The sequence below is a fragment of the Cryptomeria japonica genome, chromosome 5, assembly GCF_030272615.1.
Source record: "Cryptomeria japonica chromosome 5, Sugi_1.0, whole genome shotgun sequence".
Taxonomy (NCBI): domain Eukaryota; kingdom Viridiplantae; phylum Streptophyta; class Pinopsida; order Cupressales; family Cupressaceae; genus Cryptomeria; species Cryptomeria japonica.
The window spans coordinates 400,407,536-400,433,174 of NC_081409.1; the positions used below are offsets into that span (position 1 = coordinate 400,407,536).

A 25,639-nucleotide genomic window follows, 5' to 3' on the forward strand; every position below is an offset into this window, starting at 1 on the left:
CCGAATGTGCTATCATGGTGATTGATAACTCTAAATCATTGCTCTATTTAGTAAATAGTTCTGTTACTGTTTCCTGCAAGAACCCTGGCCTAACCCAGACAGGTCCAGACTGCCCACTGATCCTGGTTCAGTGATCATCTGGGTTCTGCTTAGGTCCTATCCCAGGCTTGTGGAGATTTACCTGGGCTAAATTCACGGGCGTGAGGTAGGACCGTGGGGGAAATTGCCAGGTACCAAAAGAAAAAGACAATTTTAAATTAAAGAAAGTTAAATAAAAAATCCCTCACTAGCCCTAAATAACAGCTTTCTTTATTCTTAATTGAGGTTGAGAGGCATGAGGCTGTTACATAGGACTTTCATAGTGGGGGAAACTGCCAGGGACCAAAAAAGGTCAATTTTAAATTAAAGAAAGTTAAATAAAATATTCCTAACCAGCCCGAACTAACAGCTTTCGTTATTCTCAATTGAGCTTGAGGGGCATGAGGCTGCTACATAGGACTTGCATAGTGCAGATAGTGGGAGTGGCATTGGCACTGCTTACGGTTCCAATGGACCAGCTCATGGCATTGATTGTAAGATCCTTCGTCTAATCTGATGTAGTTTTGCTCTCAAGGGATATTGTCAAACACTTTTCATACACATTCAATGCTTGCTGGTCTGTGATTTCAGTCTGATTTGCATGCTTAAATGGACATGGAATTCAATTTGAATGCTTGAAATTAACACTACAATGATTAAGCAACAATTTAAATGCAAGAGGTACTTTCCTTAGACTTTCCAACAACATATAATGAGTTTCACGAGCAAAATGCACTCCTACAGCCAATAGACATTTTGTCGAACAATTGACACGCATACCAAGAACACTCTAATGATCAGAATGCTGATTTGACTCTCCCAGCTTAAGACAGCTGTAGGAGAATTATAAATTTATTAATCCTTACAAAATATTCGCACATTACAATCATACCCGGATAATTGATATCTTTGTTGCTTGAAGCCCTTGATATGTTGCAGCAGCAAAAAGCAACTGTACGGCCAGCATAGGGAGTGATGCAATTGCCTGGGAAGGCGAGCTTACTGCACTTTAATGATGCGTCTGTCCTTTAAACACCCCAGCACCCTTTCAATGATTTTTTGGCAGAATTTATTGTGGTGGAAATTCTGGAAAATATGGCTTTCAATATGCACAATTGAAACCTTTGGATGAAGCTTCCCCTTTTAGCCAAACTCACTGGGTATTCCACCAATTCATAAGGCTTTAACACTGAAGATTTGTTCGTTCTCCAATGCCCTATCTTGCTGAAACTTGGAAACCCTTATCTCTGTGCTCTCCAAAATGAGTTTAACAAATGCCAATAGAATGCCAAGTTCGAACTCCAATGCCAAATAAATACTTCTTCAAGAAAGTTCGATTTTCTTCATAAAGCACAGTTAATACTCTTAAAAATATTATATCTTTCACTTTATTTAATAATCTGCCCCCAACTTAGGAAAATGTGCTCATGAATTAATTATATAATTTGGCCCCCTCTTTATGATGATTAGACCCTCAACTTAAGTGATTTTTTTATAAAGTTAATTTTTAACTTTATAATTAACTATTTAATGAATTAATATTAATTTGGCCACAATAATATTAATATCTCCCTAAATACACAACATATTAACGTGCCGTCTAAAGTAGTAGTCTCTCCCCATAATTCCCCATGTGACCTGTTGGTGTCCGTTTTATCATCTACCAAACATTAGGATAGGATACCCGAAGGTATTCTATCCTCTCCTGAAAAATCACTACTGATTCCAAGGTCTATATGTGCGAACAAGTGACTTTAGTGGTATAGCTTCTTGGGTAGTGTATGCTGAAATTTTCAAGGGGGACTTACGTTTAACAAGTATTCTTGAACTGCTGGACTTAGATGGATTTAGCAATTTTAGGCTCTTCTTCTTTTTTTTTTGGATTTTCTGGGATTTAGACTTTCAAAAGAAAGGGAAAAAGAGATAGGGTTTAGGGAGGCTAATCTAATCCTACGAATTCTGGAGACGGTATCAACTGGATGCTTCCGAGAAACCAAACCTTGCTTCGCCACACTAGGGACAACTACACAAGGCCGGTGCAATCTTCAATGGGTTGTGCTTATGATCGAGATGTTGGGATGCACAGGGGATGGGCTCAGACTAACTTTGCACGGTAGAATGGAAATCATCCATTTACCAAAAGTATGAGCGGAAATACACCATCAATTGATACCTATCAAATCCTTCATTCAAATTAACAACAATGAAAGAAAATCTAAATTAATTTTAACTAAGTGTTGAGGCAATTGAAACCATGCAAATCATTCAAATAATAGAGATTACAAAGCAGTGCACAAGCAATATATTATCTGGAAATGACCTTAAGCAACAATACATCAAAAACCTCACCCTTTTCAAATGAGGGGAGGCAACCTTATATAGTTTCTCAAAAATAACTGAATGGCCGAGATCAAAACAGCGATCAAGGGCCAAGATTGAAAGTCCTAAACCCTAATTAGGGTTTCTCGAAATACTATCAGTTTAAGCAAATGAAAGAGTGACAAGTGGCGCAGCTGCTAATTTTACTGAGGTGAGTGGCTAGTTTCCTCTTTCAGAGATTTAACGTATCTGGACACCACGAGCTTGATCTCCTCCATGGTGACACTTGGCAAACCGCCAATTTGGAAGTTGACGAGATCCACATCGTCGGCGCACGTAGCATGGATGCCTTCCCACTCTACTACCTGGGTGAGGAAGTTGTCATCGATGGAGAGGAAGTTTGCAATCTTAGAAAGATCACCTTTGTCAATCATCCCTGAATCTCGGAAGAAGCTTGTTTGAATCCTGGCTCTCAGGGTCTCTTCTTGTAAATGCTTCTCCCTTAGGCTTTCCTTTTGCCAGATCTCTGATGCCACCCGGAATACCTTGCCCAGGATCTCTCTAACTCTTGCCTCTGTCTCAAAACACTTGGTCTCGGATTTCTTCAGGACTTCGATCCAAGTGACCAGAGCATAGTACCACGTGCCGAAGTCGTACCTGTCTCCTGTCTATATGATGCTTGCATCCACTAAGCTCTTCTTTTACATGCCTCGGATAACCTTTAGGTGAGGGAGCATTTCATTCTGAATTTCATCCACTTCTTCCCAATTGGATGATAGATCCTGGATACGATCAATCAACAAAGAAGTTGCCTCATGCGCTGATACTAAGTTTTCTACCAGGGTGTCAGCACGTACCACAACATCTGAAATCCACTCCTTTTCTTGTGTGTACGATCCCTTCATCTCATCATAGTCCTTCATTGATCCCTGCTGAAGAGGCTGTGGTGGAGTAGCTGGGACTTCATGGTTGAGCGGGCTGGTAAGATGGGGAACATACTTCCTCCATTGCTGGTTTTCTTCCTCCACTTTCTTTCTCTTTTCTTTCTCATGAGCCAGCCTTGTCTTTAGAACATTATAGGAGTCGTCAAAATATTGGACCTCTTGGTCCTGGGTAGGCTTACCCATCTCTATGGTGGTGATCTTGTAGTCATCTGCGGTGACATTGTCCCTAGTCTTCCCTTCTTTGGGCATTGCTATCTGGACTGTCTTGAATCCGGCACTGTCTCTCTGAATCAGGGAGAACTTCCTGGCTGGCTTGGGCGGTTTAGCTGCGGTGGGCTTATTCACCTTCTCCAGGAATGCTGCGGTAGCTTCCTCGGTTGAGTGGACCTCCTTGGGAACCTTGGCCTTTATTCTTGCTCTCAGCCAATCAGGAATGGTTGATTGTTCTAGAGTATTCCGATCAAACTCATCGTCTGCTTCTCCTGGGTTTGCTGGTATGCCATCCAAGAAAATTATAGGGGCTTCATCCTGTCCTCTGTCTGGAGTTCGGAAGACCTTCTCCACCACCTCCTCAGCTGGCTGAGAAAGAACTCTTACTTCATCATCACTCACATAGATATTTATCTCTTGTTCCCCAATTGTACTTTGACCAGGCGCAATGGAAGCAGCACTTAGGATGGAGTGACTTTCGCTGGATTCTCTTCTCTCACCTACAACCCTTTTCCCTGTGCACTTTGTGGAGCTTCCACCCAACTCTTTTCTCTTTCGAGATCCAACACTTTTCGGATTCCGAGCATCACCGGCAAAGGTACAAGGGTGGACGGGCAGAGTATCATCCACTCCCATTAATTCATAAGTTAGAACCATACCTTTGGCCTTTAACTGTTTTGTCTTTTTAGATGCCCACCACCTTGAGTATTCAACTACTGACCTCATGAGGTCTGCTAGGTCTGATTTTTCTCCCTCTGTCCAATCTATCAAGACCAAAGGTTCATTCTTCATCTTCTCAAAACCCGGCTGCTGAAGTTCTAGGCTTTCTTCCACCTGATCGGCAACTTTGAACACTTCCGTTGCTCTCACCATACTTAGAGGAATTCTTGACCAAAACCTCTTCCGGATCTCGAAACTATCGGCTACATTAGCCCAGTAGTCTTCCAGATCTAGTCTGTGCTCAAACGTTGTCCCTTCGATCTTCTTTATCCTCTGGAATGGATCGAAATCTTTTCTTGCCTTGTATTGGTAAAAGGGATACCAGGCCAGTTCTTTCTCAGCGGTAGCTGTAGCCTGTGATGATGGACATGTTTCCAGCCCATTACCAATTGTAAGTGAGGATGTGCCTGCCTTCTTCTGCTTATCCCTTTGAATCACTATATACTCCTCCAATTGTCTCACAACCTCGAGCAACACCACTCGGTTGGTAGGGTAAGCTGGAAGTTTGTATGGAGGACCGAAGAATCCCTGAATTCGGAGGTAAGTGAACTTTGGATATTGGATGTACCAACACCCGAACCGACCGATGAAGTCCATAGACTCTTGAGAGAGCCTCTGGTGCAGTCCACCTTGAAGGGTCCGGGTAATGTGCATCAGGAAGGCATCATTCACCCTTTTGAAATGGAACTTTTCCTCCATATGGAGCTGGGGATAACAATCATATACTGGGAATTGTTTTTCCTTGTTCCCAACTTCTCCTCTGCAAGTGAGACCTCTGTACCTGTAGGTCCTGGCTAAAGAATAGAGCAAGTAAGAACTCATGAAGAAAGTCCTATTTGCCTCCAGATTCCTTAGCTGGCTGTCTAAACTATCGCTGATCATACGGGCCCAGTCTATCAGTTTTACTCCATTGATTATTTCATTAATGAAATAATACATCCATGGTTCGAAAGGAGCTCCCTGAGGATCTCCTATTATTCTATTGAGCAAGACGATCAGGTCCCCAATGTCCTCCTTGAAGTATGCTCGTACTAGGCTCTTTCTCTGGAGTTTTGAGGCGCCTTTCCTCGGCTTGTCTAACCAGGAATGATTAACTATGGCATCATATTCTTCCAGGTGATCATGGTATAGACTGTTAGCTTCATCTTTGGTCATATATACTGTGTTGTGGTACTCAGGGATCCTGAAGGCCTCTCTGATGGCCTCATCGCTGACATTTGCCAACACTCTTCCATCAGGTGCAACAATATCCTTACTGATGGGGTTGTAGTGTTTGGCACACTTAACTACTCGTTCATTGCACTACATGGTGGGGAGGAAACCGGCAGCGTGCACGATACCACTCTTCATCATCTTCCGCGCAATGGTGGTAGGCACAAGGTTGTCCAGACCAAACATTCGCTTCTTAAACTCCCTTAGATTGATGTGTCCGAGGTTGGTGTCGTTGATGTTCTTCCACTTGGAAGTCATCCTTGACTCTGGAGGAGCATCTTTATCTACCTGGAACTTCATGGTGCTCAAGACCTGCAGATAAATGATAAAAACTTTAAGTTAGAAAAAATTCTGTAGAATTTCGAAAAAAAATAATGGGGCCGTGAAATGTTTAAGTGTTGGAAAATTTTCCATTTTTTTTACTCTCATCACTTAGCCACCAAAGTTGAATTTTCACCTCCAGACCCTCAGCCTTGAAGCTGGTTGAAGTCCTCATCAAGTGTTAAAACTTTCGAAATTTTTTTATACTTAGCCAAAAAAATTGAATTTTCACCTCCAGACCCTCAGACTTGAAGCTGGTTGAAGTCCTCATCGAGTGTTAAAACTTTCGAAATTTTTTTTCTACTTAGCCAAAAAAGTTGAATTTTCACCTCCAGACCCTCAGCCTTGAAGTTGGTTGAAGTCCTCATCAAGTGTTAAAACTTTCGGAAAATTTTTATACTTAGCCAAAAAAGTTGAATTTTCACCTCCAGACCCTCAGTCTTGAAGCTGGTTGAAGTCCTCATCAAGTGTTAAAACTTTCGAATTTTTTTTTATACTTAGCCAAAAAAGTTGAATTTTCACCTCCAGACCCTTAGCCTTGAAGCTGGTTGAAGTCCTCATCAAGTGTTAAAACTTTCGGAAAATTTTTATACTTAGCCAAAAAAGTTGAATTTTCACCTCCAGACCCTAAGCCTTGAAGCTGGTTGAAGTCCTCATCAAGTGTTAAAACTTTCGAATTTTTTTTTATACTTAGCCAAAAAAAAATTGAAATTTCTTTCTCCAAAATCATTTATTAAATTCTAGAAAAATATCTAGAAAATTCACAATTTTAATTTTACCTTTGACTTGGCTAGACTTTTCTCCAAAATATTGAGAAAATTCAGAGAAGATGCCTTCCTCCAGAAATCTGTAAAACTTTTGCCGAAAAGGTCACCCAACTTCCAGCAATATCAACAATTTTTTTTTCTCCAGATGATCTTCAAACTGGAATACTTTACTAAGCTCTCCTTAGTAACTTCGAACTTCTTGGTGTAATAATGAAGTTGACAATGAAGTATTTGTAGACAAGGTTAAATTCTCAAGTAAAACCCTTAAAATCTTCCAACTCATACTTCCTAATTAAAAAAAAAAAACTTTCCATTTTGATTTAGCTTGAAATATCCAGTGTTCCACGGGCGTTGGGGACGGGGGGACGGGGGGACAGGGGGGACGCGTTTCCGGGACGGGGGGACCAAGGGCCTAAATTTGGGGATGACGGGGGGACGGCGGTGGGGGGGGTGGCGGGGTGGTGGTGCTCATATACTTATACATATACATATAGTACTTGAAAAACTAGTTTTGAAAAGATGTATGACAATATTATAGTGTAAGAATTACATTTCAAATGAGACTATAGGAAATTTGAAATACTAAATCTAAATACCAAGATTTCTAAGTTGTGTTGTTATATGGAGCCTAATCAAACTCGGAGGTTAGATTTTCCCTACTTCTATCGGCGCGGTTTCCCCCTATATTTTTCTACAGGGGTTTGGGGGCAGCGCCCCCAAGTTGGGGTCAAGGGGCAGCACCCCTTGCGCGTTCCCGGGTGTTATTTTTCTATTGGCCCACGTCCAATTAGAGTTACCCCTTAACCCTCAAAAAACTTAAAAACTCACTTTTTTTTTAAATTTTAATTTTAAACATTGCATATAAGTGGGGGCGACAGGAGACGTTTGGGCGTCTCCTCGTCCTTGGAGAGACGTCTGCATGTCTCTTGAAGGACGGGGAGACGCCCAAACGTCTCCCAAGGAGACGTGGAGGCGTCTCCATGTCTCTCTGGGAGATGCCCAGGCGTCTCCCAAGGAGACGTCTCCACGTCTCCCTGGGAGACACGGGGACGCCTCCGCGTCCCGGCGGCGCTTGGGTGGCGGTGGCGGGGGACGTCGCATCCCCATCCCCCCATCCCCGAGACGTTTCTGACGGGGGGACGTGCCCAAAAAGGGGGGGGATGCGTCCCCGTGGAACACTGGAAATATCTAATAATCTTCCAAAAAAAAAGCTTTCCATTTTTGATTTAATATCTCAATAATCTTCCAATATTCTTTTTCAAAAAAAAAAGCTTTCCATTCTTTATTCAAGTTTGAAAATATTCAATAATCCTTAGATATTTTCTTCCCAAAAAAAAAAAAACTTTCCATTTTGGATTTAATTTCGAAATCTCTGTGGATTTTCCAATATCGCTCAAGCTTGTTGATTTTGCTTGACTTTTCATGTGTAGGCGGACTTTTAATGGGTTGTCTTCATCTTCTTTGAATTTTGGCGGACTTCCCTTGCTTCTCTAAGGTATGGCGGGGTTTTGACTAGGTTCCCACATGGCTTCCTAGGCGGACTTTGAACACATCCCCTTGAGCGGACTTTTGATAAGACTCCCACATGCTTGGGCGGACTTTGGAGGTCTTCCATATAGCCTAGGCGGAGTTTGAGGACCATTCTCAAGGCCTCTCCAAGACAATGGCGGAGTTTTGAAGGTGCTCCTACACGCTTGGCCTTTGAACACATCCATGCATAGGGCGGAGTTTTGAAGGATGGGCGGACTTTGACTACCCCCTTAAGGCGGACTTTGGTGGCTTCTCCACCATTTGAAGACCTTGGGTGGAGTTTTGAAGGGGCTCAAGGCATGGCGGACTTTGGTGGTATCTCCCCAAGTACCCCACACACACATGGCAGACTTTGGATGGTGCTCCCTCATGGGCGGACTTCTAGAACACATCCCCTTGATGGCATCACTCACACGGCGGGCTTCTTGACTTCTTCTCATGGGCGGACTTTAGAGGTTGCTCCTATGTGGTATGGCGGACTTTGGGCAAAGCTCAATCAAGGCAAATTTTGGCTAAGGCATAGGGCGGACTTCAGACAAGGTTCCTTCATGGCCTAGGCGGCTTGCACACCATCATGGGCGGACTTCAAGAACCTCTCCTCTTGGGCGGACTTCAGGCTCACCTCCTTCATGGCCTCCTAAGCCTTGGGCGGACTTTAACTCATGCTCCTCCTTGGTCTCCTAAGGTGGGCGGACCTTAGGCCTAGCGCCTTCATGGTCTCCATCAAACTTGGGCGGACTTCAAGCTCACCTCCTTCATGGCCTCCTAAGGCTTGGGCGGACTTTAACCCATGCTCCTCCTTGGTCTCCTTTACCTTGGGCGGACTTTGGAGTAGCCCCCTACGTGACCTCCAGACTCATGGCGGACTTTGATGTTGACTCCTTCATGATCTCTTCATCCTTCGTGATGGGGTTTGAACCTGTAGAAACACTTTAGCCAGACTTAGAAGAATTTTTGAAAGAAATTTCAAAATTTCACAGTTTAATCTAATTTAATCGGATTAACTTGAAATTTGAAATCCGTGCTTAGGTTGATCATCTGAAAAAGCAAAAAGCCTAAAATATAGGGATTTTAGCTTTTTAGGTCAAAACTTGGAATTTTCGAATTCCGGTCGAACCTGGATAGTAGTGCAAGTGTAAACCCTAGGTTTGCATCCTGGAAAAAAGCAAAAAGCCTAAAATCTAGGGATTCAACTTTTTTAGGTCAAAACTTGGAATTTTCGAATTCCGGTCGAAGCTGGTTAGTAGTGCAAGTGTAAACCCTAGGTTTGCATCCCGGAAAAATCAAAAAGCCTAAAATATAGGGATTTTAGCTTTTTTAGGTCAAAACTTGGAATTTTCGAATTCCGGTCGAAGTTGGTCGATGGTGCAAGTGTAAACCCTAGGTTTGCATCCCGGAAAAGCAAAAAGCAGACATCCCTAAAAAATAGGAAAAACTTTCTAAAAATAGCCATACCGGGGATCGGGCTAAAAATGCCAAAAACGAAACTTCCTAAAAAATAGGAAAAAGCAAAAAAGTAAACTTTCTAAAAATAGAAAGTTGTCCAAAGTTGTCCAAATCAATTGCAATCTTCGTCCTTTGGCCTCTCTAAGCACTTTGGTGGCGTTCACACTTTGGAATCACATAACTTGCAAAAACTAACTTTCAATCGTCAGGGCCTGAAATGCTCTGAACTGGACAAGGCTTGGTGAAACTACAGCAAAAGGTCACAGGACACTAACAAAATCCTAGAAAGCCGGAAAAGAGAGGGTCCCCATTTGCAATGGGGCGATGTGTGAAAAAGGTCATAACATGACCAAATACACTTTCTAAAAATAGAAAGGGACCATCTCTATTACTTGAAACTTCTGACTTACTATAAATTGTAAGTATGGCAAATGGAGTCCAAATGATATCGAATGAAGGCTAAATCCATAAATCTCTGAATGCTGGAGATGAAACAATCCTCAGGAGGCCCTCTAACCAACCTCATTAGCCTACGAGGGCCATATAATAGGCCAATCCTCCAAAAATCCATGTCTGCTAAAAAGGGGACATTACATTGATGCTTTTGATGAAGAGCAATATAATGATCTTTATTAATCTTCTATTTGCAGCAGCACTAGCATAAACCATTTTGACTTTTATTCAACATTTGACAATTGACATTGAGTTATGAATTATCAGTGTTCTGTATTATATTTTGCTATGTAACAAAATTAAATCATCAGTAGTGTTCTGTATTGAATAATGAATTAAATTATCAGTGGTGTGCTGTATTTAATTTTGTTATATAAATATATGTATATAGCAAAATTAAATACAGAATACTGCTGATAATTTGTAATTCAATGTCAATGGTTTAATGTTGAAGAAAAATCAAAATGGTTTTATATATATATGGCCAAACTGAGGGAAAACAAATAGGTAAACTGCCAAACCCAAACCCCAAACCAAATCCAAACCGGCAACATAGGTAAATAGTATTATTTAAGCTAAGAAATTCAATTCTTTAAAACATAAAAAATCTTAATTGATCTTAAATGATTCTCATGTTTCAGCCATTTATTCATTATTATTGCACTCGAATAATAAAACATGCTGCAGTATTGATTTGTACAACTGTGAATCGGCATCCTGCTTTTCAAGAATACTTTATTTTTGTTTCAATTGATGTAATGTCCCCATTTTGGAAGTGGAGACATCTAAACAGATGAACGATTACATAACTTTAAATTAAAGATTTTGAAAGATCCCCAATCCCGGATACCAAGACAATACTGTTTTTGTTTCAATTGAATCTTTGACCAACGGTTTAAAGCTCTGAATGGAATTTCTAGAAATCTGATTTTTTTCTGATTTTTCTGCCTTTTCTCAATTTTTTTGGATTTTTGGGAATATAAATAATTGCATAAAAGATAGCAAATAGATTCCAACTATGAAAGGTAAATACATAACAAGAAATTAATCAATACTGTAATTTGAAACAGTACATACCCGGAATAAGCCAACAAACTGATTTTTGTTTCAGAATGGAATTAATGCAAAGATTCAGTGCTGTCTTACAATAATGAAATAACGCCAGTTATAGGAGAATGCTTGGTGTGAGTCAAGAACCTGAGGAAAAACTCTGCCTCAAACCCTCCAATACCAGTCTGAACACAATGGTGTCCAATGTAAGAGGAAAACGCCTCCAATAACCTCACATGAGCTGCCCAGAGAGAACGCACAAGCTGAAATAGGTAGCCACCCCTACTGAAACTCCTCAATACTGCCAATATGTGCATTCCAGTACAAGTTCGACCTCTTCCTCTATCAATCTGAGTGCAAGAAAGAACAACTTCAATCACCAATTCCTTGTTTAGGTTTGCATCCCAACAATCCAGACTTGAGGGTTTCGTCCCAAGCCACTAAATCGCTCCACCAGAGCAATTTCAAGTTTCACAAGTTTCAAATGTCAAAAGATAATGAGAAATTAGGCTTCCTTCTCCTTATATCTCTTTCCTGCCAAATCGAACCCTAAAGATATATGAAAAGTGCGCTTTAATATAAAGTCATATTTCCCAATATTTGGCGCCCAAGTATAGAAAAAACACGACTTTTTCAATATAAAATAACTCCAAGCGCCAAAAGGACCCTAGCAAGTGAAAATCATTTAGAAAAGTTCAAGACCTTTCCAACGAGCTATAACACATGGGCATACGAATCCAGATGAAGCCAAAAACCCCTTATTACTCCGAAATGGCTATAGACATAGCCTTATTTAAAATATTAAAACGCTAACTTAGGAAATATTTAAATATATTAAAAATATAACCCAAATGGCTACAGAAAGCTCGAAACACACCAAAAACCTGAAACTAAACCTGTCACCTGTCTGTGACTGATGTCGGAAATCATGGATCAACTGACAGTCTCATCCCTAAAATCTAGGGATGCTCCTAGAAACTAGGAAACACACCCAAATCTCCTGAAACTGAAACCAAGGAATGGTCTCATGGAACCCCAACCCTGGATGCTGTCATAACCTCCTAAAAGTAGGAACAACCTCCTAAAATGTAGGAACTGCCTCCTAAAATCAAGGAACTACTCCAAACTGGCTCGAAACTGCCTGTAAAGCCAAAATCCAGTCACTATATGCACTGAATGAGTCCCAAACAACCTCTGCTAGCCTACGAGACTCCAATGATAGGCCAACTCCTCTGTCTCTGATGTACACTCTAGAAAAGGGACATGACAGATTTAAACTTATCATTAAAATAAACAAGCATGATATTGAGGAATCATCAATAAAATTAAATATATCTTAAAGCATCTATCATTAATATGAAGAATGTTTTTGTAGCTAAATGAACAAGTATTCCCTTATATACTTCATCAGTAATAGCATGGAGGAAGTCTGATGAATATTGGTTGATCATTCATATACTAGCACGTAGACGGCATATGACATCATAGTATTAAGGGATGACTGAGCCATAATCCTTGTTGGTAAAGGTACTATGATAATTGATATTGATTAAGTTGTTAGGACGGTGATTATTATTTGTGAAGGGGTGCGAAGACAAGTTGTTAACAGACCAATTGTTAATGGTTGTAACAAGCAATTATTTGTGTTCGATAATGATATATTCATCAGCAATTAAGATCTATTACACAGCTATGAAAGAATTCAATCTCTTGGAAGAGATACGAATGAAGAAAGGATATGTCTTTCCAAGGTGCAACCATTCAATAGTAATTGATACATAAGGGGATTGAAGTCATTCATTCAAAACGTTGAATATATTATATCTTGTTTCTTTATTCCAATTTGGAAGAGCTTAGAGTGAGCAAGTCCGAAGGCCCAAAATTGGGAGCATTCACCAATTGAAATTATATCAGAAACAACACCCTCATTTGTTAAGTTTATAGTCTCAGACGAAAGTTGCATAGTAACGATCGTACTGATTGCATATTTGTTAGCAGACTTAACTAACAATACTTAGACATAAACAAACATCCTAAGTATCTCTTCAGTTGTTGATGCCAATGTTGGGTAGGATCATGACTCCACACAGGGGTCACGACCCTATGTGGAACCACGATGGTTCCACATAGGATCGTGACTCCCTATGGAGGCACGATCCAATATGTGAATGATATATAGATGCCAAACATGTTCCTTGCAGATGTTAAGAAAAGATAACAGAGTATAGGCGACCAGTATACGGATAAATACGAAACTCCATACTGACATTGCCAAAGGTTCATTTTATTACATACAGTAATAAAATCACTGCAGAGATCAGTCACAGATATATGTAATTTGCAAACCAACAGAGGCAATTCGATAGAAGAATAAAATCGAATTATTAACATACAGAGATCAGAGAACTGATTAAATAAAACTATTCTAACAGTCTGTTTAACATTTACATGGTATCAGAGCCTAACTATTCAAAGATCCGAACAGACTAAGGGAGAAGTTTACAATTAAACAAAGACTCATTAAAATGGCGCACACAATCAGATTCGAAGACAGACTTGAAGGAGCAGCAAATTTTGCATCTTGGAAAGTCAGAATTATGATGGTGCTAAAAGAGAACAAAGTAGACAAATTCGTGAAAGAAGACAAACCTGAACCCGAGGCTGAACCAGATAAATCTATATGGACTGAAGGAAATGATAAAGCAGTTAAAATCATTATCAATGCAGTTAGAGATCATATAATACCAATTATATCAAAACATGATAAAGCATATGAAATGGACAGAACCTTAGTGAAGATATATGAAATAAACAATACGAGCAAAACCCTAGCTCTAAAAAGACAATTAAACCACATAAGCATGAATAAAGGGGAATCAATGAATTCATATTTCATGAGAGTAGGTTCTCTAAGAGATCAACTACAAAAACTTGATTATCATGTTGAGAAAAGGGAACTATCAATGATTACTCTAGATGGATTGCCTGATTCTTGGGAATCATTCAAACAAGGCATAAATGCAAATTATACAGAATTTGACCGACTAAGGGAAGACTGTCTTCTAGAAGAATCAAGGCAAATAAAAGGGGGCAATCATAAAACTAAAGATCAGGATCTTCACATTCTCAATACTGACTCTCATAAGAAGGTAAGAAGAAAAACTTCAAGAAAAGAAAATTCCACCATGGGAAAAGTAAGAGAAACATGTCAAAAATTCAATGCCACAGATGTGATCAGTACGGACACATGTCATTCAATTGTCCTACCAAAGTAAAACAACAAGCGTCATTCACCAAAGTAGGGAGGAAGTCAGAAATTGAATCTGAGAAGTTTGTATTCTACTCTGCACTTTCAAGTCAAGCTTCAAACAAATCTACCACTTGGGTGATAGACAGTGGATTGTCAAGGCATGTCACTGGATTCAGAGAATTATTAGACTCAATGGAAGATGAATCTAATGAGGAGGTAACGATAGGAGATGATTCTGCACATCCGGTAAGAGGTGTCGGAACATGTACCATAAAATTAAAGTCTGGAATCTCAGTTCAACTCACGGGAGTATTATTTGTACCAGGAATCAAAAGAAACCTAGTTTCTATTTCTGCGCTTGAAGATAATGGATACAGGGTCTCATTCATAGAAGAAAGGTAATGGCATGGCCAAAATCATCCACCTTCAAAAGAGCACAAGTGATTGGTTACAGACAGGGTCATCTATATGAATTGTGTAATGAGCCAAATCAGACTTTATTTCATGGAGTCACAAATCAAACGGAAATTTGGCATAGAAGACTAGGGCGCTTACACTTTCGCGCTCTACCCTCTATGGAGAAATTAGTCACAGGACTACCTAAATTAATTCAAATTCATTCAGGCACTTGTAAGGGATGTGCACTAGGGAAAAACATTAAAAGCTCATTTCCCTGCAGCTCTAGAAGGACTAAGGATGTTTTAGAACTAATTCACTCTGATTTATGTGGACCTATGTCTGAACCATCAATAGTAGATTCATTATACTATGTAATATTTGTAGATGATTTCTCTAGGAAAACTTGGATTTATTTTCTTAGAAGCAATGAATCTGAAGAGATACTTAGAAAATTTAAATAATTCAAATCTATTACAGAAAACCATTCTGGTAGAAAAATCAAAACACTAAGGACTGACAATGGTAGGGAATACACTTCAGACTTATTTAAAGAATTCTGTAAAGATGCTGGGATTAAGAGGGAGTTCACAGTACCCTATAATCCTCAACAAAACGGGGTTGCAGAAAGAAAGAATAGAACAATAGTAGAAGCTGTAAGGGCTATGTTATTTGATCAAAACTTAGAAATTGCACTTTGGGGGGAGGCTTCTAACACAGCTGTATATATTCAAAACAGATGTCCTCACTCTCATATCTTTGACAAAACTCCTGAAGAAGTCTTTATTGGAACTAAACTTGATATTAGCCATCTCAAAATATTTGGATGTCCTGTCTATATTCATGTACCCAAGGAGAAAAGAACTAAACTAGAACCCGCTGGGCAGAAAGGGATTTTTGTAGGATATAGTGAAACTTCAAAAGCCTACCGAATATACATCCCTGGTCAAAGACAAATAGAATTAAGAAGAGATGTCATATTTGAAGAAGATGTAGCTATTAACAAAACAAGAAGTTCCATTACACATGAGACTTCAACCAACTCCATAAATTTGGAGGAAGATTCTATTTCTAAAACGCAGAGGGAGCATCCTGAGGAAAACACATTGGGACAAAAGAACACTACTATTGAGAACCCCAGGAAAAGACCACTATGGGCCACCAAAACAGTACAGGAAGCAGAAACCTATGCAATACCAAGAGGAATAGTTAGGGAAAGCAAAAGACCTTCAAGATTTTCTTGCTATGTGACTCTAATGTCAGAAATCATAAATGTTGAACCCTCAAATGCAAAAGAATCCCTTAAACAACAAGTATGGAAGAATGCCATGATCGAGGAATATCAATCTATCTTAAAAAATGATGTATGGAAAATTGTGCCTAGACCTAAAGAAAAATCAGTTGTATCCTCTAAATGGCTCTTTAAAATCAAGCATGCTGTTGATGGCAGTATAGAAAAACACAAGGCAAGATTTGTTGCTCGAGGCTTCTCACAAAAGGAGGGAATTGATTATGAAGAAACATTTGCACCTGTCGCTCGATACACTTCAGTCAGAACAATCCTAGCTATAGCAGCATCTAAAAGATGGAAAGTTCATCAAATGGACGTAAAAACTGCATTTTTGAATGGGAAAATTGAAGAAGATGTATATCTAGAACAACCTGAAGGATTCGAGGTAAATAATGCAAAAACACATGTATGCAAGTTAGAAAAAGCATTGTATGGATTAAAACAGGCTCCCAAGGCATGGTACGAAAGAATTGACAGTTACTTATTGGGAATAGGTTTCTCTAAGAACATTGCTGATCCAAGTCTGTATTTTAAGACAGTCAAAGGTGAAATGCTGATGTTGATACTATATGTAGATGACTTATTAATTACAGGAGAAGATCATCTCATTACAAAATGCAAACAAGAACTAGCTTCAGAATTTGAGATGAAGGATTTAGGATTACTCCATTACTTTCTTGGATTAGAAGTATGGCAAAGACCAGATGGTAATTATCTAAATCAAGGTAAATACACCATTGACATTCTAAAGAGATTTGGAATGTTGAATTGTAAGTCAATGTCATCCCCTATGGAAACAAATCTTCATAAACTAAAAGAAGCAGTAGTAGACTCCAAGTTTGCAGATCCGACATTATACAGGCAGATTATTGGATCACTGATGTACCTTGTCAATACCAGACTTGATATATGTTATGCAGTAAATGCACTCAGTCAACACATGGTTGAGCCCAAAGAAATACATTTAGTAGCAGTAAAACATATATTGAGATACCTTCAAGGTACTCTGGATTATGGACTTCACTATGAACACACTGAATTGAACCTACATGGATTCTCTAATTCAGATTGGGCTGGAAGCGTAACAGACCGGAAGAGTACTTCTGGATTATGTTTCAGTTTGGGATCAGCTATGGTATCTTGGATATGCAGAAAACAATCTTCTGTAGCCCAGAGTTCTACAGAAGCTGAATATATAGCTGCATACATGGCAGCAAAAGAAGCAGTATGGTTGAGGAAACTGATAGTAGGATTATTTGGTGAAAGCCTAAAACCTACAATCATTCATTGTGACAACCAAAGCTGCATTAAACTTTCAGTCAATCCAGTTTTCCATGATAGATCCAAACACATTGAGATTCCATATCACTATGTAAGAGACATGATAGAAAGAAAGGTAATAAAGTTGGAATATATCAATACAGGAGATCAGACAGCTGATATTCTCACCAAACCTCTAGCAAGAGTGAAAATTGATCACTTCAGGAGGCTTCTTGGTATGGTTAAAATATAATTATTGATATATATAAAGATGTTTAATTATGTAAACTTCTTGTTCATATAAATGAGTATATGAAATTTATAATCTTTCCTGTGTACATTACTGAAGGATGACGATTCTCTAGTTAATGAACACTTGTATTTAAACATTGTAAGGTGACGATCTTACAAATGTTTGGAAGATCATATAAACTGAAAATCATACAATTTGAATATCAGTAATATGATAAGTTATGGTAGACATTATGTAAGTGTATTAATGTTAGTGCACATACCATAACATGGATATCAAAGTGAGTATATTCTTAGTATCACACGTTGATACTTCAAACCTAGGTGATGAGATTCTCATGAGATTAGTGTTGAGCTCAGTTAAAGTGATATGTATTAGGCCTATTCTTCTGAGACTAAGAGGGAGTGTTAAGTTTATAGTCTCAGACAAAAGTCACATAGTAACAATCGTACTGATTGCATATTTGTTAGCAGACTTAACTAACAATACTTAGACATAAACAAACATCCTAAGTATCTCTTCAGTTGTTGACGCCAATGTTGGGTAGGATCGTGACTCCACACAGGGGTCACGACCCTATGTGGAACCACGATGGTTCCACATAGGATCGTGGAGGCACGATCCAATATGTGAATGATATATAGATGCCAAACATGTTCCCTGCAGATGTTAAGAAAAGATAACAGAGTATAGGCGACCAGTATATGGATAAATACGAAACTCCATACTGACATTGCCAAAGGTTCATTTTATTACATACAGTAATAAAATCACTGCAGAGATCAGTCACAGATATATGTAATTTGCAAACCAACAGAGGCAATTCGATAGAAGAATAAAATCGAATTAACAACATACAGAGATCAGAGAACTGATTAAATAAAACTATTCTAACAGTCTGTTTAACATTTACATCATTGCATGGAGTTCAATTAACAATCAGAGACAGCAACCATCTCTCATCACTATTAGTGATTGAGGAGCATTAGCAGCATAGTTCCATTGCCAAATCAGACACAGCTTCACATCATATCATATGATATAATTAATGCAAATTATTATATTCATATCAGATACAGCAGTTATATCGCTTCAAGCGATAGTACAGATCAGACATTGCTTGATTCAAGTGACCATATCAGAAACAGCGATCCTTATTGCCGTAGGCAATATCACCTTATATATCATTGCATGTTTACCTTGTCATATTTGATACAGCAAGTAATTACTGCACTCAGTGCAAATATTCATCAATTCACTTAAGCATACTTTCAATTTATACAAATCAGAGAGAGCAAGTGGCATTGAGCATTGCCATATCTTATATAAGTGCACTCACATTTCAATTACATAAGTTTATTGTAAAAGTCAGATATTGTTAGTTAGGAAGTTGAAGTAATTGTCCCAATATTCATAGTTATCACAATTGAGCAATGGACTGTTTTAATGTAATGAGCCTTTATGATAAGCTGTAAACCTTGCATGATTGTAGAAATTACAAAGATAATTCTAATTTTGTGGCTATTTGCATTTGTGTCCATGCGTTTAGCAGATAGTGATATCTATGTTGAATATGCATTTAGTGAAGGTGTTGCAAATTATTGTATGTATATACCAGAAAGGAAAACAAGTTTTCATTTGTTTACGTTTAATCAAATATAATTAAAAGTGCGGTCAGTTACAAATTGGCTAATGGCCTTTGATTATGTGGGAAGTTTAGAGTTTGAAGCCTTTTGTAATTTGTCCTGGCTCAGGTTATTGCTATTATAGGACTCCTTATTAGTGCTTTCTTTTTATTTCGTCTCTTTTGCAGATTCTACTGTTGTGGTTATTTTTTCTTTTTACTCTCTCACCACTAATTATCTTCAGATTGATATTCTCTGCAGATATGTTCCTTTTGACTTCCATCACATCTGTGGACACTTGCATTTTGAACGCTTACAACTGCTTTATGAACAGATTGCTGAAGAATTACAAAAGCAAGGGTAACAAACTTGGGAAAAGCAATCAAATTGTTTTTTATATTTTGGCTTATTTTTCATAAATAAGAACAATGGAAAGGTATTATTTACATATTTTTAAAGTTCAACATTGTCCAGTGGAGCAGATGTTTTTTACAAAATTCAGATGGAAAAAGCATGGAGGAGCAAACAGGAATTTTAAGAGTCAACTGTATTGATTGTTTGGACAGGACAAATGTCACTCAGGTTAGAAACCTGTTCCATCAAAATAACCCCTTTTTATCAACAAAATAATAAATATTTTTATTATTTGGAAATCAAGAACACAAAATTGCAAGAAACTAATCCATTTACTATAACCAATAGGAAGATTTATAGAATGGACATAGAAATAATATACTCCGCAGTCTTCCAAGGAAGAAACGTTTGTATTATTGATGAAAATACAGGGATATGCCAAAATTACAAAATTTCTTGGATATGAACTTTCTTTAATCCTTCAGTTTTATGTGATGTCACCATCAGTGACTTAAAACAGAAACACATAATATATAGATAGGTGATCAAGGGTGGAAGTCTTGATCAACCAAGTTGTTAGGAATTAGAAGAAATAAGTACAGGATTTACGGGTAAGTTAATTACATAGTTCATCTTTTTCAAAGAATATTAAAACAAACAAGGGAATGAATGTTCTACTCAGCAAGAATAAAAGACAAGAAGAAAGATAGCAGTTCCTGAATGAACATAAGTATCCAAAGTATTCTTCAAGGAAGGATAATTAGAAGTCATACCTCTAATAAGAAGGGCCCCATGGATGAATCTATGTACACTAGCAATAAAATAGTTAGCATCATAATATAAAGACTTGCAAGCATCCATAGAACATAAGAGGAGTGTAGAAGGTACACACTTGCCAAACATAAGGATTACCATCATCCACACACCTGTCCACAATCATACCCTTCTATATCATGGATAATCGGTGCATAAAAGGATAGGGTCATGAGCAGATCATCCTTGGATGAGAGGCATCATCATATTTGATAACCTTGTATTCAGACTTATGATTCATTCCATCCAAAGTTCCAGCTATGATCAGCTGATGCAAGTCAAAGATAGAACACATAAGAGGAACGTCCAAATCAGAGGATGCTGATAACTCTATAAAACGTTAAGCTGCGAACCGAAACATCATCTAATGACATCCATCATAAGATCAAGGCATACATGTTTACCAAAGAAGGATCCGATCACACGCCTCCGAAAGAAACTACTAAGTTATACATATTAACATCTTTTTTTAAAGGATAGTGACACTCAATCACGATTAGGTAATAAACCAATGCTAATCAAGGAATTCGATCATCAACTAACCATATCATTGGTTACTTATTCAAACCAGAATTATGTTAATCAACTCCGATTGACTGATTTGTTAATAATGAAGGAATGCGATTAGTCAAGCAAACAAGAGACGTGGCTTTGACACCGTGCCTCCTCACATCATAAGAAAAGGATAAAATCAAGCTCCAAACATTCTCAAGAGCATTTGACCTCTATATCCGATTGTATAGCTCGATCTGAGCATTTGACCTTGAGTCAAGAACCGGTTGCGTAAGGAATACATTCAATAACAGAGGAGGCACCACTATTTATGCAAGCATTCAAAGATCAACCATAGACAGCATCGTCAGCATTAGCTATATCTTCGTAATTCCAGTATTGTGAAGATAGCAAGGCCGAAGGCCAAATATCGGAGCATATAACCACAATCTATATAACAGATACAACCTTATTTCCACTGCCTGATAATATTGTCATATTCAGAGCCGCGTTACAGCCATCATTGCATATACAGATAGATATATCAGATATAGCAATCCCACCGCTGGAAGCAATATATATCGATTGCATAAGCATATCGTGTAACAGACATAGCATCAATTATTTATCACCACAAGTGGTAAATCAGTAAACATACATAGCATTCCCCATCAGTGTATACCAAACATTGACATTCATTCAATATCAATTTGTACACATTCATATATATATATAATAGAACTGGCAATTGATATCTTGTGTAACACCTTTACTTGATTCTAATTGCAACTATTTGATAAAGTAAGAAATCAGAATTATGTAATTGTCTCGGCTTTCTGAGATAGCCAAAAAGGGGACATTACACTTTATTACTGGATTCATCCATACTAGTCACCATAGACTGCCCAAACAGATCTGGGTCCTAGTCAAGGGACAGGCTCACCATGAATCCATCTAGGGTATGGCCCAAATGGAAGGTGCTCCTTGATTCTGTGCTTGGCCTGAATTGGTTTGAGCACTGGTAAAGAGTTGGGCTTGCGATGGGTCTGTACAGGGTATGGCCTGAATAGTTTGGGTACGTCTTGTGCTCCAAACAAACTTTAGTGGATTTTGGATGACTTCGGATGAACGTAGTCTTTGAGGCCTGAGATTTTCTTAATAACCAAAACTTAGAGGAAGCAAAGAGAGATCATCTTATATAATCTATTGTAAAGGTAAACTAGAGCTTAACCAAAAATACATGAATTATTTCTATTCTTGTCCTGAAACTGCCATGTTGACATTTCCAGATCTACTACAGGTTCATGGTAGAGCCTTGGCCACCTTGGTGCATAGCCTTGATATGAGCACATACTTCCTGCTGTAATTTTGCTGCATTTCGCTTTCTATGGCTGCAAATGAAACTACAATGTATGCTCCCAATTTTATGGTATTTCTGGTAGGAATATAGGACAGTGCTAAAGTTGGGAGATGGATATGTGGGTTTCCTACTTTGTATTCCAGTAACTCCTAAAGATTTACCCAATTCTTATGCTCAAAGCTGTTGGAAGTTAGGCCAATGAAAATGAAACACATTTGATCGTGTTTTCCTCTACATTTCAGGCTTGCAAAACCAAGGTGGGTTTCCCTTTATGACACTGAGTGTAAGTATGCAACATATCTATGCCTCGGTGCCTAGAAGATTGACTCTTGTATACTTATGACAAGGATTTGTGAATTGGATTTTAAAACATGCAAGCTTCTTGTGATCAATTTGTTTCAGATATGAGGATTTCAAACAAATACAGAAATATAAAATGGTTGGTTTAAGATTTATCATATTAAAATCAATTCTAAGGCTAAGGGAGAAATTGGACTGATCTATACTTATTGAGGGTAGTGGAGTCAATACAACATACATATTCATTCATGAGAATCGATATACTCCAATGTTCAATCTAGAATTATTAACTTGTAATAATTCGACTTGCAAAAGGATAATAGTGTGATCCTACTTCAAAATCTGTTTGCGACAGCAGTATTCTTTATTATCTTCAACGAAAGAAATTACAATGTTATTTGAAAAGACTAACAATGAAAATAACATAGGTGCTACAAATGTAACTGATGAACATCACAATACTTGATTATTTTGCTCAAAAGAATACTGAATCTCAAATTGGAGTGTAGTGTCCGCATTTTTAGCAATATTGTTTTGTGAGATTGCAATGTCCTCTATTTGGGAATGCCCTAATTTAGCCCTAAATCACAATTCCTAAATGAGCAAGAGCAGGGTTAGAAATATCTTTCACCTGATTGAAAACCTGCAAAACAGGTTAGGAACCATTTACAACAATAATTCATAAAACAGTTCTTAATTAAGAAACATTAAGCATATAGCAGAAATATCAATGTAATCATAAGATATCTCAAGTATGTTTAGGGAAGCCCAACCTTAGGAGAGCTAGGATAAGGTGACTTTGATAGGGTGTCTTGGATCCTCTACCCTAGACCCAAGGGCGGATATACCATCCCTCTTGGCCTCATGCGGCCCATGCCATTCATATGAGGTGGTGTACCTAGTGAGTTGTTGTCATGTCCCCCCATTTATTGTAGGAATAATTAATATAATTTTTGCCGTATAATATGTTAAAATCATATTAAAACTATATTATATTACATTGATATTAAAATGATATTATATTATATTATCAATTTACATTTTATATATTGAATGATGTTATTATGTTAACAATGTACATTATATTAAAAATAATGCATTAACAATAAACATTATATTATATATATTAAGTTATTAACAATATTGAATGATGCTTTTGTATTAAAACATATATTATATTTGTTTGACCGATTAACTCGTATATTCACCAAGACCCGATAACCATTCATTATACGGTGGCTTGAATAGTCTCCAAATCATGACATTATATGAAGTGGTGCTCTTTTAGAGAGGAGCCGTAAGAGATAGAAGAATAGCAACCCTTCTAAAAGGGGGTGCTGCCCATTAAAGGAACATCGTGGCTTTTCACCACGATATGGGGGAAGGATAAATACCCCCGCCTCCCTCCCCCCTTCCGTGCCAATGTGGATATAGAAGATAGATCATCCAGACGGCCAACAAGAATAGGAAGGAAAAGTAAGAGCAATGACAGTGTAATGCCCCCTTTACCGCTCTAGTTTGTTTTCGGGACTGTTGGCCAATTCCGAGGCCCGTTGGTCAGTCAGAGGGAGAATCAGGGTTTCTTATTTTCTAGGAGGATGTTTTGGCATTTTTAGCAATTTGCATGTTGGAGTTTTACAGTTTTGAATCTAGTTTCCTTCTGGGTTTTCAGAAAGCTTCACAATGATGGTACATGTGTAGCAATCAGTGGAGTTTGGTAAACTTACTAATTTTTAGTAAGTGGGGGTGATAACTCATTTTTCTAGGTTTTTTCTGGGTTTTCAGAGAGCTTCATGATGGTGTGACATGCAAATGAATCTGAAGACATTTCTGGACTTACTATTTTTAGTAAGTTGCGACAATTGCTCAAAATGTGGTTAAAATGCATTTGGACACACTATTTTTAGCAGTATGCTATTTTTTAGTAATTACTATTTTTAGCAGGTTTTCAACAGGTCTGTTCAGATGGCTATTTCCGGCAGGTCAGTTTGAGCAGTTGGCCTTCCAGCATTTTTTTGGAGCTATTTTGGCAAGTTTGAGCTTATGTTGGGTGAATTCATGGTTGAGGAAAAATATTTTATAAGTGAATTATTAGTAAGGCAAGATGGATGCCTAAGGAAGAAAAAGTTAATTTTATGAAATAATTCACTTATTTACTCTGGACGCCATAATGCACTTTATTGATATTTTTTATAATGTATCATTTTCAAGACATAAGGTGGGCGTCCATTTTGGAGATATTTCATTTAAAGATCATAACCTTTAAAGTGTCCAAGCAATAGTTGGACGAATATATGATTTAAAATAAAGGCAAATATTATATTGCTTTGAGCGTCCAAGTTGGCATTTGACTTCATTTCATTTCATGTCAATTTGGAGGGAGTTGAATTTAATTTGAATTTGAAGCTTCAAAGGCTATAAATAAGAGTGCTGGGCTCTTGTTTTTGGTATCCATTGGGCTTCAATTTCAAGCTTGAAAGATAGCCCCTAGCTGAATATTGTGACTGTTTCTCATTCAGAGGAGCCAGATTGAGCTTAGCGAAGATGAAGATATTTGTTGTTTTCTGATTTTGAGTGTTGTTTTCAGTTTTGGAGTTGCTGTTTTGTGTGGTGCTGAACGTGAAATTAATTCACAAGTCTTTGAGAGTTTAGTCACTGTTTTTCGGTATTCTTTCTTTGTTTTCTTCTTGGTTAGGCGATCCATTTTGCTAAGTTTCGTGGATTTTGGTGCTAAATTGGATTTTCTAGACAAAACCGCTCTTCTTGCTTGGCCGTACCATGCTGGAGGTTGCCTCGGCAAGTGTGCAGTGATATTGGTTCAGATTTGCAACAAGTTGTTGGCTTTCGCTTGGGCGCCTTCTCTTCAGAGATCATTCGCACTTGATTTCAAGTCATTCGGAGGTGTGTGGGTAAAGTGTAAGAACCCAACTTGGCTCTCCTCTGCTGACTGTTTCTTTTGAATGCAATAGATTTGAATTTGTTTTGGTTTTTGAATGTTTATAGATTTTTTGTGTTTTTTTTTTTGGTAATAATGAGCAATGAAACAATACTGGAATAAACTCCTATGCTTAAAATAATACTGGAACAATAATATTACTGTTGGAATTAATTTACGAAACTATCAAGGGAATGTTTGTTCTGTTTTATGGCCAATATGCCTGGAAAACAAATTCATTACAATGTAAGATAAAAACC

General features: G+C 38.1%; 1 protein-coding gene across 3 annotated transcripts in view; it reads left to right on the plus strand.

The window, feature by feature from the left end:
• The window catches only part of LOC131076497 (phosphoinositide phosphatase SAC8), a 207,863-nt gene that overhangs the window by 117,163 nt on the left and 65,061 nt on the right, over positions 1 to 25,639 (plus strand). For all 3 annotated transcript variants that reach the window (XM_058013721.2, XM_058013722.2, XM_058013720.2), the window contains exons 14-15: positions 19,387 to 19,485; positions 19,608 to 19,707. In XM_058013721.2, the coding sequence (XP_057869704.1) occupies positions 19,387 to 19,485; positions 19,608 to 19,707 (199 nt within the window). The remainder of the gene's footprint in view (positions 1 to 19,386; positions 19,486 to 19,607; positions 19,708 to 25,639) is intronic.